The following is a 19,743-nucleotide window of genomic DNA, read 5'->3' as shown; positions in this document are numbered from 1 at the left end:
GATTCTAATAAGATATTTCCAGTCCTTCCTTCCACAGTAGGGTGACCAGCAGGGGAAGAGTCTATTTCCCTGTAAAAAGGAAAAGTACCTGAATTCTAAATAGAGTTATTGTTTAGACCAGCATGGTCAAGATTCTAAACATCTGACAGAGTAAAAATAGAAAATTTACTATACTTACATTAGTTGGTTTACTTTCTGGTGTATTTTGCTTTCTTTGCAATTTCTAAATAGACACTGATGCCAAGTTAATGAGCAGTGAATCGTGTGCATGGTCTTGAGGCAGCAACACCTTATAGTAGTCACGTGGGTAAACAGGAAGGCGCATTTGGTGCAGAATGTGTCACTGTGGTCCCAGCAAGGAAGTGTCACAGTGGTCCCAAAGCCCTTCAACAATCAATGTGAACCACTACCGCAATGTCTCCCTCTTGGGATAACAGTGGAAGAAACTGTTGAATTGAGGAGACATGAGGTTGAGTCCTGTCTTCTGTGCTTACTTTTAAATAATTCATTTCAGGTTGTCTTTCTGTGAAAGGGGTTAATATTCTCCAAGCAAGCTCAGGATTACTATGAGGCTTTAATGGTATGATCGTATAGGAACACCCCATAAAATATTGTGTCTAAACAAATCATGCCGTCAGTAAAGGCCCTGATTTGGATTCCTGAGTTTGTAGGTTATTCCTGGAAGCCTCTGAGCTGGGTGAGATGTTCTCTCCAGGCACCTTCCCCCAACCCTTGGATATGCAAGCTGTGGGGACTAAGACAACAGCTGGGTGACCTTCCACAGCAGAGCTCCTTCCCTGGACTCTGAGCCCTCAGCTGACATCCCACTGATCTGGAGCTCATCACTAGAAGTCTCGCTCTGCCTATAGGATCCCCCCAGGGAAAACTTCAGGAAAACTTAAGTCTTCAGTAAGTCCTGGTTGTACTCAGCATAAAATTCTAACTCCTGAGCTTGGCCAACCTTCCCTCTCCTGGGCATGCTTACCTCTCCAACCTCATCTGTCCCAGCCTCCTCTTATTCCGCACCTGCCGTCCTAAGGAACTACTTGCAGTTGTCCCAACGCAGTGATCAGGAGCAAGGACTCTAGAAAGAGGTGGCCTGGACTCCGCCACTTGCTAGCCATGTGGGTGCAGGCAGGATCGCTGACAACTTTGTGTCTCAGTTTCCTCCTCTGTAAAATGGGATAACAAATGGACCCAACCCTCAGCATTTGAAGACATTAATTTAACTTGCCCTAAGATAGTAAGCTTAGACCACTTCAGTAGACGAGACAGTCTAGGTCTACTTAGTAGACTACTTTAGTTACTTAAGTTACTATTTAACTTGCTACTTAACTTACTACTTAAGTTACTGCTTAAGTAAACTGTCTAGTCTATACTTACTATGGTAGGATAGCTAATAGATTAATCGTCACAATGACTAATAGTCAATCATTCCTGGATGCTACTGTTTTTATTATTGGTCCTGCCCTTACAACCCTCCTCTTCCCCTTTCCCCTTATAATAGCATCAAGAGCCCCCAAGTGCCGCCCCCAGGAATTTCTAACAGTGTTGTTATCATTACAACTCTAACATTACCCAGCTTTACAGATGTCAGAGGTGAAGCCCAGAATCTAAGTCGAGTGATTTCAGCCTGCTTCACCCGCATGATGTTTCTACTTCACTACTTCCCCTTCATCTGGGAGTCAGCCGTTTCATCACCTCTTCCTGGCGCCCTGCCTTGGCCTCCTGAGACCAGCGGCGGTGTCCTCGTGTGCTCCCAGGAAAGGCACAATATGACAGCAGATTTTCACTGCCGCATTCAAATGTTCTGTCCACTAGATAAGATCCCTTGAGAAAAGGAATCTTTTTTTTTTTCATTTTTTAATTCATTCGAATTAATTATGAATTCATTATTCATTTCTGTGCCTGTTTCCACGAAAGACTGAATGTAGACTCAAGCAATGAGACGGCTATCGGGCCTGGGGAGAGGGTCCTTCCAGAGGAAGAGGAATTTGTGAGTAGCCAAAGCCACCCTGAAACGCAAAGGAAGCTTTAGCTCACTTGACAGCAGCCACTGCCTTTGGCCGGATGCCCCTGGGCTGGGACCTACGGCCTGCAGTTGCCATTTGGGGTCAAGAAGGCACAGCAGGCAACCCCAACGCATCTCCCGTCCGCGCAGCCAGTCTTCCCTGAAACGCCTTTACGCATCGGAAGGGGAACTGACAAGTACAAAGTGTGCTAATCCGTGGACAAGTGCCTTCATATAAATTCTAACTCCTACAGTCCTCATGATAACCATTTAAGGCAAACTTTATTAGCCCAAGCTTGCACGTGAAGACAGCGTCTAAGATTTGACTAAGGTCAGAGAGACAGTGCCAGGCAGCGGAGGACTGACACACAGCTCTGCAGGACCCAGAGCTGGCTCCTCCCGGAACGTGGCTGGAGGTTCTCTGGCCTCCTCCTCTTGCGCTGTGACATACTGTCCAGGAGACCCTTAAATGCAAAAGTATCTGGTATGCGGGTTAAGAAGTCAACAGTAACCGAATTGCATAACAGTGTGTCTGTTGAAAGTGAAAGATAAAGGGAAAAACAAACCAAATGCCCATCAACAGATAAATGAATAAACAAAATATGGTTTATCCATACAATGGAATATTATCCAGCCATAAAAAGGAGTGGAGTATACAATACATGTTATGACATGGTTGAATCTTAAAATTATTAATGGAAGGGGCGCCTGGGTGGCTCAGTGGGTTAAAGTCTCTGCCTCTGGCTCAGGTCATGATCTCAGGGTCCTGGGATCAAGCCCCGCATCGGGCTCTCTGTTCTGCAGGGAGCCTGCTTTCCTTCCTCTCTCTCTGCCTGCCTCTCTGCCTACTTGTGATCTCTGTCAAATAAATAAATAATTAAATAAATAAAATCTTTTTAAAAAAATGTTAATGGAAGATAGTCAGGAAGAAAGGGAGGCAGGGACAAGCCCCTTCCCCCTTAATGGAAACCACCCTTAATGGAGGTTAAGGAAACCCTCATGGAGGGTTAATCAGATTAAAACAGCCCACCAATAAGCCCATAAAAGTTTCTAGACCTAGAAAATTCCGGTGGCAACCCTCTTGGGTCCTCTCCGTCTTTGGGAGCTTTGTACTGTCACTCAGTAAGCTTGGCTTTGCTGCCCACCACTCCCCACCTGGTCTACACCTCTTTATTCCTCCAAGCGGTGTGACTGAAGACCGTGGGCACTAAAGGAAAAGGAATCTTGTAACAACATTACGCTAAGTGAAAGAAGCCAGACACAAAAGACTACATATTACATGATTCCGTTTATATGAAATACCCGGACAGATAAATATACAGAAACAAAATGCAGACTCGTGGTGTCCAGGGACAGGGAACAGGAAGAAATGGGGAGTAACTGCTTAATGGATGTAGCATTTCCTCTTGGAGTTATGAAAACGTTCTAGAACCAGAGGTGGTGGTTGCACAAAAGTATGAAAGCACGAAACACCACTGAACTGTACGCTTTTAAATAACTTCAGTTGCGCGAATATTATCTCAGTTGTTTTTTTTTCAAAGAGTGCCAGAAAACAGGCTCACTCTCCCTGAGCAGCAGAACACTGACCCCACATCCTGACCAAGCCCACTACCCTCTCTCAACCATGATCTGCACCAGAGTGACACTTTTAGCCTCTGCTACAGTGTCCATGATTCCCATCTCGCCTGTGATGTCCCAGCCCAGGAAGAGCCTCTCAAATCTCCCTCCTGCTATGTGACCTCAGGGGCACTGAGCCTCGGCAGCGAACAGCTGCCCTCAGGGTCTCAGTGTGTCCTTATGAGGCCTGCAGATCAACCGGTGACTGTATTTGGTAAATGAAACCAGAATGCGAGTGAAGGTAGCAAAGCCCAAAAGAAAATCTACTTTCCATGGTTGTGGACACACTGCAGGAAATGGTTTCCCTGCTCAAACTCTGCCTATCACAGCAACTAAGCAAAGTATAATCTGAATATGGGCCTGTGTGGTGCTGAAGTATGTGAGGAAAGTCTTGGGAAGTGATTTCAAGGCCAAGGACGGCCCTGTGGGGTGGAGAAAGGCCCTGCGCGGGCACAGGGCGTCTCAACCGGAGACCTTGAAGACTAGAGGGGGGCGACATTCTCACCAGTGGAAGACGCACAGAGCAAAGTGCACAGCCTTGTCATCACTTGGTCAGAGGAAGTCCCATACCCTAGTCCTCCGCTGTCTCCCTTCCGGCTGGCGACTCCGCTTCAGCCTCGCCCGCCGCCTGTGAGCACAGCAGGGCCCCCGCCAGCCTGGGGATCTGACGGCTGCTCAGAGCAGAACCCACCCATCGCAGACTTTCACATCCACAGAAATAACAACTATTTTTCTTTTCGCATTTACAAACCCCTTCACTGCAGTGACTGAGTCTTTGCTCTAATTAACGAGGCCCCGCTCCGCACACCCAATTCCCACAACCTGAAATTACACTTTCAAATCTTTATCCCTGCCATAAAACCGCCCCCGGTAAAGCGCCCCTGCTGTACTTTATTGTCATAATGAAGTACTCTTCGGCAATTGTGTCTCCCAATAAGTGAGTGTTAGGGGCCCTTTCTGGAGGAGAATAAATAACCTCACCCAAGTCTTCCTCCCAGCAGGAGAAACCCCTCCCCTGAGGAAAACAGTAGTTCCATCCCATCACTGCTCTGGGCTGCTACGCTGTGACCTCCGGGCAACACGGCTGCCCCTGAGTCAGGCCTGGATTCCCGCAGTCTGATCCAATATACCACGGCACGGTGTTCTCGCATTGGACTGACAAGACTAGAGCCGTGTTCTGGTCCAGTTTGGTTTTTTGTATTGTGCTAAAAATGGACAATTGTATAGGAGCTTGAATTTTCGGTCATTTTATTATTTATTTTTTATTAACATACGACGTATCATTTGCCGCAGGGGTGCAGGTCTGTGAATCATCAGGTTTACACACGTCACAGCACTCGCCATAGCCCAGACCTCCCCAGTGTCCGTCATCCAGCTGCCCTATTCCTATCCCCCAGTCCCCCGGCGACCCTCAGTTTGTTTCCCGAGATTAAGAGTCTCTTATGGTTTGTCTCCCTCCCGATTCTCTTTCATTTTTCCCCTCCCTACCTCCCAACCCCCCCACCTCTCAAATTCCTCATATCAGAGAGATCATATGATAATTGTCTTTTTCTGACTGACTTATTTCGAGGAGCTTCAATTGTATTGTATAATCGCTTTAATAATGGAATTTGTATCAGAGTGACTCGATCCTTAGCAGTTCCTTTACGCTCTCTGGCACATAGGAAGAGATTTCCCAGGCTCCTTCAGAGTTAAGTTGGCAAGTGCCAGTCAATACGAGTGACAGTGATGAGTGTCATTTCTGTGCCTACGTGGTTAGGCACTGGATGCGCGTGCTCTTCCTTTTCTGCATCAAAGGTCACTTGTTAAAAATGATGGCGACATGACATGAAAGGTCCTTGGATCCTTGAGTCATTATTTGGAGGAAAACTTCCCAAACAAGGTGTCCAACACACATCATGTGAGCAAAATAATGCATTTCTAATGTGAAACCATTGGATTTCCAAGTTTGCAGATTCTCAAAGTGTATCCTAATTATGTTCGCTAACATAGCATCTCATGGGGAACTCAGATGTACTGGAAAATGTTCACTTGTAATAGCTTCTTATAAATCAAATAATAAATCACTTGAGACATAAGGTCTTCAAAACAAACTTTTTTATGCACAATTTTCATACTTCCTTATCTTCGTGTTATACCCTTAGTATACACAGTTGGTGTTTCCTTAAAATCTTAGGTGTTGCCAAATACCCATTTACCATTTTGAATGTTAGATTCCCTTTAATAAGTCAGCAACTGTCTTTCAAAAAGTCTGCCAAGTGAGAGTTCTCAAACATTTGAAAAATTACTTACCTTAATAAAACTCTTGCTATATGGGCAAAGAAAATACTTCAGTGTTTTTCAGAGTAAATGATAGTCCTGGAAGGTTCGTTGTTCACTGGTTCCAACTGATCACAATGATCGAGGTCTTTAATTCATCAACCCGTAATTAAAACAATTTTATTTAATCATCTTCTAGACTAGTGTTTATCATCCAACACGCCACATCTCTGTTTACTTCCAGCATTATGTGAAAGTGACCATTTTTATTGTTACTTCACTTGATTGAATAGTCCCAACCATTCTTGTAAGTGGAGGCTGATGGAAGCCCTTACTAGAACCTCAGCTGGGTCTGTTGTCCAGAACAGCGACCCCCGGCTTCTCTGTGCGACCCGGGCTTTTTCACAGCTCCAGGAGTGAGGCCCTGTGAGCACAGAAGGAAGCTGAATCCCTTTTTTCTGACCTATCCTTGGAAGTCACAAAGTGCCGCTTCTGCTGTAGCCATAGCAACCCAGACGTTTGGGGAAGGAGCTTGGAACCCATCATTCATGAGGAGAGGCGTCACGGTAAGGTTGTAGGAAGGGCACAGAGGATTGGGGTAACATTGCACCCGCTTGGGGAGAATGCCGTCGGCCACAGCCCCACAGTTTGTAGCCTTGCTGAGCTAGGAAAGCTCACTGCGGGTGTACTCCAAACAGAAGGCCCTACAAGCAGAGTAAAATCAGGGCTACCATCACGTAAAAGCAGAAAGCTTCTGTTGCAGATGGAATTTGCAATTTCTCAAATTTCCTCACAGCAGGAGCCATCGAAAAAGATAGCTCCGAAGGCTGTAGGGAAGAGATCAGAATTTTCACATGTAAAAAGCACGTCTTCCCAAGATCTTTGACTGTTGTTTCTTATGTGTGGAAATGACTGGAAGCAAACAGAAAGCAGACCCGCAAATTTGAATAGAAGAAATTGGTCAAAGGAGCCCCGAGTCTGGCCCATAACAGCTTTCAAGTGCTGGAGTAATCTCAGGGCACTCAAACTCCCACCAAAATAAGCAGACTTCGAAAGCTGGGCAATCTCCTAAATTATGATGCATCCATCATAATCCTCGCCTTGCAGAGGGAAGATCCAGGTCCACAGAGGACAATGGACAAGAGAGATTCTCCCAGAAAACAGAGTCAAATCGGGAGTTTCCAGACTGTCTAACCAACGAGCTCACCCCTGTGCTCAGGCGCAGAGTCCTCCCCATGTCCACCAAGCAGAATCTGATGACAGCGACGGGCCGGTGACCACAACATCTCCCATCCGTCCTTTCTCTGAGTGGTAGTTTCTTACTACGCTTCCCTGTTCCTTCTCACTGCTGTATACTCATGGTTGGAGGCAGAGGACGTCCTTTCTGCCTGCCGGAATGTGGTCACTCTATTGCGAAGAAAACAGCCACCACGTGTAACCACCATGAGAAGCAAAGAGACAAAAAGGAGCCTGAGCCCTAGTGGGTCATTAAGGAACTGGATATAAAGGAGAAGAGGGACAAGATGATAAAGATTCATCCCAAATTTCTGTCATTTTATTTCAACTCCAAGGAGATAAAGCCTGAGGAGCTGACGGGAAGTACTGGGCATCGTTCTTGGCATACATTAAGCACTAAATGTTACCTACTGCACAGAAGATTATTCACAAGCACAAATTCTACTATGCAACACATTTAGTTACTCTATATTAACTGTACTTTTCTACAATAACTTAATCTTTGTCACAAGCCCCCTTTCCACCCAGTGACAGAAACCTCCTCAGTCCGTTCAGGGGGTTGCCCCCCGTCCATCCTGTAGACAGGATGTCAAAGGGCTCAGGCAGCGCCAAGACAGCAGGTGCTCTGGGGACAAGAAAGTGGGTGTAGCCCGCCTTTGCTCAGCATCCCCACAATGACCTCGGCTGACCCGACCTCACGTCTGTCAGGGGTTCTGTGGGCCAACTATTAGGTCATCCCATCTCAAAACCTCATGACACTCAGCTGTCTCAGCCACTCAGGGCCTCCCCGATGCAGGAGAAAACCTGTTCTTTCTTCTGGACACCAACTGTGGGACATTAGCTGGGGCACCTGGGGCACTTTGCCTTCTGTATTCCACCGTCCCCACTTCCTGCTGGACCAGGGAAGCTCTCTTGGTGCTTCCCTGCATCTGTGAGGATGGGCCAGAGGCTTCGATCCTTTCTTCCCCAGACCTGTGGCTCCCTGGAGGGCATCTGTCCCTCTCTCCCATCGAGAGAATTTACGGGAAGCGTGGCCGGAACCACACCTCCCAGTTCTTTCTCCCCCAGTAAGGAGACAGGTCCGCCTGCAGTGGGATTCTTTCAGATCTTTTGTTTCTGCCCAGAGCTTACAGGGCAATTCTCGTGTATTCTGCGTTCTTTTCTCCCTGAGGACACCAAATTGCTAAGATTTGGAGGGAAAGGATCATAAAGTTCAGGAGATTCTAAGAACAACAAAATCGTTAGTAATATCAAAAACATTGTCCCCCTACATAGTTATTATCATTGGTCACATTTACTGTGAATTCACTGATTCAAAGAGGCTTTGTAGAGCAGTAATTAAGCACCACGACTCTGGAGCCCGCCGGCCCGGGCTCAGGTCCCAGCTGCACTAACCATTGTATGACCGTGGGTGATTGTTTTTAGTGCTTTGATTTCTTCTTCTGTGCCATGGACGTGATCACAGTACGTCCCTTATGGTGCTGTTTCAGGTGTTTTGAACGAGCTAACTAGTGTCAGAACAAAACACATCAGGACAGTGCACATAGGAAACGCCGTTTGTTTGCTGCTGTGACTGTTGATGAGCTTGTTGTGTTCTTCCCGGGCGTGGCAGCGGGCCGTCACCGACCACGGGCCACTGGTTCCTACGATTAGGGGAGAAAACAAAGCCCCGTGTCTCTTCTAAATGAAAAAGTTGTATGTGAGCCCGTTAAGATGACACCATAATCTCTACTCTTACAAGCATTAAAGGCACATACGGGCCATGAACTTAGAACTAGCGAACTATGTACAGTTGGAAACGGCTGCTTATCTTCGTTTCCTCACTCATTTTATTTCCATCCAACCGAGTACCTCTCTGCTAGCACGAGGCACTGCTCTAGAAACTGGAGCACAGCCTGGATGCGACGGTCCCCCCCGTCTGGTGGAGGAAGAGGAACGTAAGTGAACTGAGGAAGAACAAGCAGCTGCCAAAATGGTACCACGTCCCTGCGAAAATAACCCTCCTTCTCCGCCTGTTCCGTAAGACATTCTAGAGTCTTTCTGGAACCCGGACACCCGCTTCCAGGCAAGGGAGAAGAATTCTTCAAACCCAGCCATGCTCTACAGGGGGTGGGGGGAAATGAAGGAAAACTCTTCCGAGAATCACCAGATTAGGGGAGGGAGACACAGAGGCCACAGAGAGGTCATCCTGCGTATTCTGCCACGGCTTCTGATCACGGAAATGTTCTCCTGGCTGTGGCTTAGTGGCGTTTAGGTGGCAATAGTGCCCCCTGGCGGGGTACCAGGCAATGGCATGTACACCTCAGGATGGGCAGCACACGGCTGGGATGTAGGTATTGTTACATTAGTGTGCCCAGGAGGAAAGCAAGACTTAGGGTGAAGTGACCTGCCCACTGCCATAGAAACTTGTAATTTCTCCCTGTGCTTTGACGTGTGCACAGAGAACCGCAGGACACATATTGCCACGTAAATGAGAACAGTTTCCAGCAGATTCGTGGCCTCAGGGCAAGCACAGCTTAAAACCTCAAAAAGCCTCACATGGTTTAACTCTTCCTTGGGCCCTAATGAAATTAAAAAACCCAAATCAACTTCCTGGTGAATGAGTAAAAACTGGACTCTTTGGCACAGTGAGGGCAAAAAGGACACATTTTTCCAGGATTTTCAGCTCACGTTGCTACTGAGTGTCTTGCTGGGTGTCGGGCTCTGTTCTAAGTGCTGGGGATGCAGCAGCAAATAAATTCAAAAGGATCTTTGCCTTCACGAAGCTTATGTCTGGCAGAAGGTAAGGGAATAGACAAGAAGAAGAGAAGAGAAAAAAAAAGAAAAGAGAGGAAGAAAGGAAGGAAGGGAGGAAGGAAGGAAAGGAAAGAGGGAGAGAGGGAGGGAAGGAAAAAGAGAGGGAGCAAGAAAGGAAGGAAAGAAGGAAGGAAGGAAGGTAGGTGATGGGAAGTTCTGGCGGGGAACCATAAAGTAGGTGAGGGGGAGAAACGTGGGTGAGAGCGAGCTCTTCCATGCAGCCTCCCCTACTCTGCCCATGTCTAATGGTGCAACCAGAAAAGGCCCTCTTGGTGCTAGATGCATCGCAACAGGGCTCTTTCCCTGTCTCTGGAGATCATGGCTAACAGAGCTGCTCTTCTTGGAGTTGCTTGGGTGAACGACTTGAGCCTATTTGCTTTCAGAAAGACAGTGACATGGGGAACTAGGAAAGTTCCAGATGGGAGGCGGCTTCTACACGGATTGGTAATATCCTGTTATTGCTAAAGCTGTTTACCTTAGGAGGTCCCAACAATCTGGCAAGTACCCCACTGGGAGGAGGAATTGGACAGCTCTCCCTTTGCCGAGTCACTTACCAGTTCCACAAACACACCAAGTTGCATGCCAGATTCTTTGCCTGTGAACTCTCCACCCACAGAATTTCACTGCCATATGAAACTGAGTTTATAGGGGAGGAAAAGTCATGGGATAATAGCATTTTGTAGGGCAGACACATCAGATCATGCTTCAGAGAACATTTATATTTTAACAGGCCTATATTCATGCAAACCAGGCTTCAGAGATTTTATTTTACGGTTTGAAATAAAAAAACCACTTTCACATTATTTCATGATCATTTTTTATAAAGGACATTTAGGAAGCATATTGTAAACGGATCCCTCAACTGCCTTCAACGTGGTAAATTTCAGTTTCTTACTACATCGTGAAACTGGTCTTCAGTCAGTCCCTTCATATCATGTGCTTTGCTTTCCTTTATCTCAGGACCTTCACCCCTCCCCGCTTCAGTCCCACAGCTGCACCCGGGGCCTCTCATCACCAGGAATTACTCCACCACCTGTACCTCAAATTCAAGCAATCCTGCTTCGGGACCCCCACCTCTTAGATTTCTAGAACCCTGAAACTTCTCTAGACTTTCTTAGGGTTGCCGTCACAAAGGACCCCAGACTGGGTGTCTTCAACAGCAGAAATTATTTCCTTACAGTTGTGGAGGCTGGGAAGTCCCAGGTGAAGATGAGGCAGGTTTGATTTCTTCTGAGGCCACTCTCTGCTGGCTTAGTCAGGGTTCTCCAGAGCAGAACCTATATAGGGTATATACAGGAGATTTGTTATAGGAATTGGCTCTTATAATTATGGAGGCCAAGAAGTCCCACAATTTGCTGTCTGCAAGCTGGAGAACCAGGACTGAGAACCAGAAGCTCCAATGTTTGAGGGCAAGAGTTGGACATTCCAGCTGAAAAAGAGAGCAGATTTACCCTTCCTTCATGTTTTCGTTCTATTCAGGCCCTCGATGGATTGGATGGTGGATGGCCTCCTTGGTGAGGGGAATCTTTACTCACTTTACTGACTCAATACTAACCAGAAACTCTTACAGACACACCGAGAAGTCATGTTTTACCAGCTGTCTGGGCCTCACCTATCCCAGGCAAGCTGAGATCTAAAGTTAACTTTCACAGCTGCTTTTTCTATCTTCACATGGTCCTTCTTCTATGTGTCTGTGCCATAGCTCCTCTCCTTAGAAGGACGCCAGTCATACAGGACCAGAGCCCATCCCATGACCTCATTTAAGCTTTATTACTTCCTTAAAGAAATTGTCTCCAAATACAGTCACATTCTGAGGTGCTGGGGGTAGGATTTTAACAAAGGAATTTGCGGGAACACGATCCATCCCATAACCTTCATCCCTACCACACCAGGTCTCCACTTTCCTGGGACATTCAGACCCTTGAGTCCCTCCCCTCACACGTTCATTTCCTTCTCTGCACAGCCTAGGATTCTTGTCTTCCACTTCAGCAACCTTCCTAACAAAAGACATGATACCCCCAGCCTTCTTCTGGTGGACCTTCTAAGAAGACACAAAGGTTGGCTCAATTCACTGTTACATAACTGAACGAACGTGAATTTGCCCCTTGGTGAAGCACAGACACAGACGCCAGGCGGGATTGTCAGCCGAAGGAAACGTGATCAGATGCAAATAAGGAATCATGGGTAATAACTTCCAAAGCTGTGACTGCCCAACTGTGGGTGAGTGGGTTTCTTTTATTTTAGGTTAGGATAAATACTCAGAAAGGGGAGTTTTGTCATCCCGTGTAAAGGTGGGTATGAGGTCATGTGTGCGTACTTGGGAAGCGCATCCATGCGCGCATCGCATGTCGTGTCATTAACAAGGCAGTGTGTGTCTCTTTAGGCAGAGATTTTTTTTTTTAGATTTTTATTTATTTATTTGACAGAGAGAGATCACAAGTAGGCAGAGAGGCAGGCAGAGAGAGAGGAGGAAGAAGGCTCCCTGCTGAGCAGAGAGCCCGACGCGGGGCTCGATCCCAGGACCCCGAGATCATGACCTGAGCCGAAGGCAGAGGCTTAACCCACTGAGCCACCCAGGTGCCCCAGGCAGAGATTTTAACATTATGGTGGGATCACTTTAATCTGCGCACACGCCATAATCTGTCTGCGCAGGTGTGAGTCTGTGGTCAAGCCCAGACTGGTCTAGCCAGGGAGCGTCCCCTGTTTGTGCTAAAAGATAAGGTTAATATTTCTGTGAAGAAGGGAGGAGTCAGGGGGGTCTTGCTAGGGATCGTTTTAACCTCATTAACCCTGTGGGGCACAGTTTCAGTTGTATGTCCCTTCTCGATCCTAAATCCTAGATGGACGTTGCTCCTGGAGAAGAATCACACAAGTACCCAAAAGGCGCTACCGCAGATGAACAAGTTAGGTCTAGTAGAGATGCGCGCTCCTTAAAGCTGACTCACCCCCTGGGGCCCCAGGCAAGACAAGCAGATAGTTCCTGCCTCTACCACTTTCCCAAAGTTTCTCCCTACACCACTTGCCCACTCGTTCTCAGCAGATGACTTTCCTCCCTATATCACAGAAAAAATAGACGCCATCATCCAAGAAACTGCTCAACGCCACGTTCCAGACCCATAAACGTTTGCTTCTAGTCCCTTTCTCACCCCCAATCTATTTGATTTGGAATCTATTTGATTCCAAAACTCCTGTGTTCTGTTTCTCTCAGAGGGAGGAGGTAGCCGAAATGGCAGGAGAAAAGGAAAAAGGTGTTATCGAGATGGTTATTTCTAATCTGTAGCCAAGCATGAAAATAAAAACAAAATTCGTGTTCATGTTTTAATACAGAGTTTTACATTTATTTATTTTGTTTCGGGAGCTTTAACATGAAACCGTATCCTATCCAGCGCTATTAAAATTATGTAGGTCTCTACACTGTATCGTATGCCTGAAGCTAATAAAACACTGAATGTTAGCTACGGCAGGATTACAATAGAAAACTTAATACCAAAATTTAAAAAATAAAATCATCAGGGACAAATTAAAAAGTCTGTAGTTTCCTTCTTTCTTGGGAGGGTATCACAAGATCCCAGGAAAGTTATGGGTCAAGCTTGAAAACTAAAACCTGCCCCCGGGGTTGAGCCGCGGTTGTGTGTGCACGTGAAGCAGACACCGGCTTGTGAGGGCCACGGCCTCCAGCTGTTTCGTAGGGCCAAGGTGGAAGCCCATCCCACCAGGTATCAACGTGTAGGATTTGGATGAGGATTCCAGGAGTCCCCGGCACATCCATCGGGCCTCGCCTTCCTTTTCGGCTTTCCCCCAACCCCCAACTCTTTGCTTCTTTTTTTTTTTTTTTTTTTTAGATTTTATTTATTTATTTGACAGAGAGAGAGATCACAAGCAGGCAGAGAGGCAGGCAGAGAGGCAGGCAGAGAGAGAGGAGGAAGCAGGCTCCCCGCAGAGCAGAGAGCCTGATGCGGGGCTCGATCCCAGGACCCCGAGATCATGACCCGAGCCAAAGGCAGCGGCTTAATCCACTGAGCCACCCAGGCGCCCCACTTTGCTTCTTCTTAAACTCATAAAAAATCTTTCCTGCTTCTGTTTGTTGGCTCCTTGTGTGCAGTTTCGTGAGGCGATCACACAGGAATCACTTCTCTCTCCTGCACCGCCGTCAGCTTCGAGCTGCCGGGATGATAGAACTTAACTCGGCCATCGTGTTTGAAGCGGAGGAGAAAGTCAGGAAAGCTCAGCTGCCAGCTTGCAGGAGGTTAGATCGTGCGTGTGGTATTTTATGACTCACTCCTACTTTTCACAGTACAAATTTACCTTCTCAACTGAGAAAGAAGATTCATTTCTGAGCATTCACTCTGCATCACTGCAGATCGACGTATCACTAACATGAAAAATCTGGCAGTGTTTTCTAAGGTTGAATTCAGTATCTCTCACGTGTTCACGTTTTTACTGACTTTTTTCATTCCCAAGCTTCTTTCCATCTATTCATTTTCCTTCAATACGGACCCAAGCTGTTTTATGTTCATGCTCAAAGCCACACTCCTATAAAGAGAGCATTTAAAACACCCAGAAGTAATGTCTCAGACGGTTCTTCCACACCTGGTCATAGAAAGATCCCAGAACTTCATGCAGAGACTCCTCAGGTTAATTCCACTGCACCATCCCTAGCGCCTCTCCATGTCCAGAGGCCTTCCGTGTAATACCTCCCATTACAACAGGGTGAGCTACACCGAAATGAATGAGAACTCTGATGTCTAGAGGCTCTAAATGACTTGCTCATGGTCAGGTACATAGCTAGTGGGGAGAGCCAAGTCTACTAAATGAATATTTCTCCAGTTTGAACTTTATTGTAATTTTTTGTTTGTTTGCTGAGTTATTTTTTTTTAATTCCTTTTCAGTGTTCCAGAATTCATGGTTTACGCCCCACACCTAGTGCTCCATGCAATCCGTGCCCTCCTTAATACCCACCACCAGGCTCACCCATCCCCCGACCCCTCTCCCTTCCAAAACCCTCAGTGTGTTTCTCAGAGTCCACAGTCTCTCATGGTTCATCTCCCCCTCTGACTCCCCCCAACTCCCTTCTCCTCTCCATCTCCCCATGTCCTCCATGTTATTCCTTATGCTCCACAAGTGAAACCATATGATAATTGACTCTCTCTGCTTGACGTATCTCACTCAGCATAATCTCCTCCAGTCCCGTCCATGTTGATACAAAAGTTGGTATTGTAATTTTTATTTTTCATCGTGCTGATGTCTTTGCTTACCAGGTTGCTAACTGATGAAGACCCCCAAGAGAATATCTAGACCTTTTGTTGTAATCTAGACAGTTATCAGTGACGAGTCAGAGAGATCTTTTACTTTGATATGCTTCGCCTTCTAGTGCAACTCTATGGGGGAAAAGAAGTATATTAAGTACCTGCAGCCACTCTGCCTTTCGTCTATGTGATACAGCCAGAAATGGGTTAGGACCAAAGATCTGAGGACTGAGGAAGGTCAGAAAGTAGAAATAGTACCAACCAAGATTTATTGTATACTTATCTGATGTTTTCACTTTCTCCAGCACTTGTTTCCAAGAAATTAATACAAACCATCTGATATTTTATTACTTCCTGCAGCAGAGTGATACCAAGGACAGAGCCAGTCTGTCCTTGGGCTCTGCAGATTAGAAATCTGTATTAAGGTCATCTAAGGAGATGATGCCCTCTTGTGATTTCCCCATTACAAAACATTATCTTAATTACATGCCTAACAGTCATAGTCATGAGAGATTTCCCCACATATACAAGCACTTTGGCCCATTGACACATATTCAATTTAAGGGAAGAAAAGTAAAGAATTTATAGATAGTAAGACAATAAATTGTAATATACTTGACGAGGGACTCTTCTTTTTACAGTGAAATTATGTCAGTTTCATTAATAGCAACAAAGTAGCAAGGCTTGGCATTTAGCCCACTCTTTCGCATGGAGGAGGAGAAGGTGACCTTCCTACAACCAGGCTGACTCCGAAAGAGAGTTGAAGGAGCTGAACCCCAGCAGGCTCAGCTCCTTACCCAAATGCCCCTGGGACTTCATCTCTCACTTGACTTTCTGGGCTTTGCTCAAGGTGCAGACTCTCCTGCCTCCTCAGACTTTCATTCCTGGCGGCTGCCCCACCCTCACCACAACGCCATCAACCACCACCAGGGCCTGTAACCGGACACGAGAGCAGAGGCAGCTTCGTCTATACAACTCACACATACTACTACCAAAAAAAAAAAAAGCCCAAATGCCCGCCCTTTTATGAAGTCATGGCTCCATCTTTTTAGGAAAGAGAACACATTTTCTAAGCAGCATGGTGAAATATTGTACCTAAAGCCTAGATGAATAAGGCACAATTTAAGCTTGAATGAAGAGCCACACATCCTAGAATCCTAGCCACCCCTTTAATTTCAACAAATAATTTGCTCAGCAATTTCCCACAGTAATAGTGATCTTCCCAGCGTCGTTCTCTCGGGTCGTGTTATTACAAGGTCAAATCTGAAGGCATTTACAGAAACAGTAGTGCGCTTTGAAGATGGCACCAAGGAGGGAAACACTGACGCTGTCATCTTTGCCACTGGTTAGTCCTTCTGTTTACTCTTCCTGGGGGAAGCCATCCTCAAAATCCACAGCGACAATCAGATCTCCCCTCCACAGTGGAAAAACCAACACGGCCACTATTGGCCTCCTTCAACCTCTGCGAGCCATCATGCCAATTACGGAGTTGCAAGCACACAGGGCTACCAGGGTTTCCAAGGGTGAGGAGAAGTGTGATGGGCTGGAGAACAGCCTCCTGGCCACAACTGTGCCTCGGTTTCCTTATCAGTGCTGTCTAATCTCTTGGTTTGAGCCTCCAAAACTCAGGCGACCTCACTGCTTTGCTTCCTTCTCCCAAAGTTAGCTACACCACTTGAAACATAATTCAGGTGGATCCACAATGATCCTTTACTAAGGTGGTTTGTAGGCAAAGCGCATTTAGCATGTGTTAGCTCAGGTGACTCAGGCTTCCGGATAGGCTTGAGCAATTTCCACAGTTCATCAGGTATCACTCAATTTTTAATTCATACTCTACATTGTAAGTACCAGATCCAGCCAATGCAGGTAAAGCTTCATCTCGTCCAGAATGTCTCATGTTCAGTTATACGTTTGCAGCTATAAATGGTCATTTTACTACTCATAATCCCATTTCTACACCCTCATGCCCTCAGTTTGGGCTTCTCATTCCCACTAACTACATCCAAGACATTCCAAATTTCATCTCTCTGAACTCTTCTACAGAACTCGAGGTCCAGTTCCTGATTTTGAAATCCCGTTGAAACAGAACAGGGCTGGATTCGGGTTCCTTTGACCCTAACCACAAATCCCAGCACTCTCTGACAGCTGAAACGCAGCGCCCATTGAGCAGCATACGTCGCAGGAATGCACAAGCAGAACGTTTACCCAAAAAAGGGACTTGACTGCAAAGACTGGCAAAACCCAGACCCAACCAGTCTGCACCAAGATGGACCCCAGCACTGAACTTTCACCCACTTCCCCCTCATTATAACACTAAAAATCATGCCCAAGGTAGAGATTTAACATGCTAACTGGACATGCAACCCCTGAGGAAGCGTGACTTTTGTGCCAATAAATCGCTGCATCTACCTGCTTCACCACCACCCCTTTCCCACCAAGGCCTCTTCCAAGCTCTCCTGACCTCTCCCTGGGGAGCCAGCCTGAAGGACTGTATCTTTTAAGATGATTTCCATTATTTAAAGTTTTTCAAATATGCATTCAAATTAAATGATTAGATAAAAGAAGCTTGAGAGAGGAAGACAGGACTTTGCAGAAGCCACACTCCAACTGCTGGAAGAGATTAAACGCCCATAATGTGAACTCTCCTCTACATCTGACACTCTTCACTTTGCTCACTGCAAACTCCCGTCACTCCTCTCTAACACTCTTTATGGTGTTTTGTCCTACATCAAATGACACTTTTATTGACTACTTTTTGTTTTAAGGTCCTATGCTAGGCACGGGGATGTCACCAGAGTGTAACATGTATTCCCTTCCTCTGAAGGGTTTAAAGCGTAATTGGAAAGACAAGACAAACAGGCGATTAAATAATGCAAGCGATAATAGTAACAGTGCAAAATAACAAGCAGGGCAGAACATGAAAAGTTGCCATGAGGAGGGAAAGAGAGAAGGCAATAGTACTTCTAAGAATCTGTTTATGCCAGGCTCTGTACTGGGTAGTTCTATAGTTTAAGCTATCTCGATGGCAACATTATAGAACTCATGCTGTTTCCCTGAGTTTTGTCTATTCAAGGCTTCCGGATCTTGATTAGAATAGAAGATAGTCATGTAATGTAGGAATTCACTACTATAACGTTATTCTATCGAGTTGCTACGATTAATAGCCCCATCCCATGAAAGAGAAACTTACAGCTCATAGGCAATTTTTTTATTCTAGACTTTATGCAAGTCACATGGGAATTTAAGAGTATCTCAACCCCACACTCTGGAGTAAGAACCAGATGCAGGCCTTCCCTGTAGCTAAGTCAAGCACAGACAGAAGTAGCACTACCCGAAAAGACATGAAGCAGGTGTTTGTGCGCATGTGCCGCTGCTCCCCACTAAGGAGCTGACCAAAGCAGCCAGAACCCGGAGCCTGTGTAACCAAGGGTACCCAATCTAGCGTGGTCTGGGCAAGTTTATATGCTGGACTTTGCCAGTCCTTTAACTCAGCAGTTCTCATGCCTGCGGAAGGTTTTTGCTTCCTTTCCTTCCAGAGCTAGTGGGTGAGGTGAGGTATTACAAGGGATTTGATTAATTCGTGGACTTCGCCCTTCATTTCTGACCCAGCAGGCTTAGGATGACGCCTGGTCCTGGGAAACTGTTTTATGTTTCTTCGTAATCCTTTCAAGTTACTCTTGGTGTTCACTGATGTTTAAGAATCTTTTAATGCTCAAATGCATGTGTCACGGAAAAACAGATTAGGTTTGGCTCCGGTATAAGCAGTTAAATAAAAGCCACTTTTAGTGATTCACCGCTTGATTTCTCAAGCTACTTGCTTACTTCTACCAAGAGTTACAACATGCACTGTCTTAACCTGAGGAAGCTTCTCTTAAACAGAAGAGCATATTTTTTGTGCCCACATTTTCCCTACCAGCTGTGCTTTCTTTCCGAATGATCATGCTTTAGTGCTAAATGAGTATGGTTCCAAAAGTGCTCTCTGCCGAGTAACATATGCTGCTGTTCCAAGTACAGCAGCTAATTTCTCCCTGCGGCCACCTTCCGCAGCAGTCTACATCCCTGTTTTCCTGCCTGAAAAAAGGATTTAGAAATCAAATAACTTTCTCAAGTTCACGCAGCTAATACCCGCTGGAGCTGACTTTCAAACCAGGTCTTTCAGAGTCGAAATCATTCTTCGTCGGTTTTTTCCTCTTGGTCGTCATTTTCTTTTCTGCCCACGTCTTGAACAACATCATATTACCCACAGGCATCTCTTAGTCTTATTCCTGGCCTGAGGACTAAGGAAGTTGAACCTTGGTGCTAGGTAGATTTCTATCTACACTTTCAGCTTGTCTCTCAGTCTTTGGATAATTCATTGGCTTGACACACCACTAAAAAGACTAACAAGTTTACCGTTTGGTAACTTTGACTTTCATTATGGAGACTGCATAAATGTTGTCTAATGTTTATTCATTCATTTTGTTCTTATTAGTATTATGGCTCTGAGACCAATTCCCACATCCCCCTACGCCATCGAGCAATTCTCCAGACACCAGCTGGGAGTCCTACAATTCAGTTCTGACACTGTTGACCCAGAGA

General features: G+C 46.0%; 1 protein-coding gene across 1 annotated transcript in view; it reads left to right on the top strand.

Moving 5' to 3' along the window:
• Positions 1–13,039, top strand: part of MROH9 (maestro heat like repeat family member 9) — a 96,189-nt gene extending 83,150 nt beyond the window's left edge. The window contains exon 20 of the mRNA XM_045982310.1: positions 12,957–13,039. Coding sequence (XP_045838266.1) covers positions 12,957–13,039 — 83 coding nt within the window. The remainder of the gene's footprint in view (positions 1–12,956) is intronic.
• The last annotated feature ends 6,704 nt before the right edge of the window (positions 13,040–19,743 follow it).

The sequence above is a fragment of the Meles meles genome, chromosome 17, assembly GCF_922984935.1.
Source record: "Meles meles chromosome 17, mMelMel3.1 paternal haplotype, whole genome shotgun sequence".
In the NCBI taxonomy this organism is placed as follows: Eukaryota; Metazoa; Chordata; class Mammalia; order Carnivora; family Mustelidae; genus Meles; species Meles meles.
This window is presented reverse-complemented; position numbering and strand designations above follow the sequence as displayed.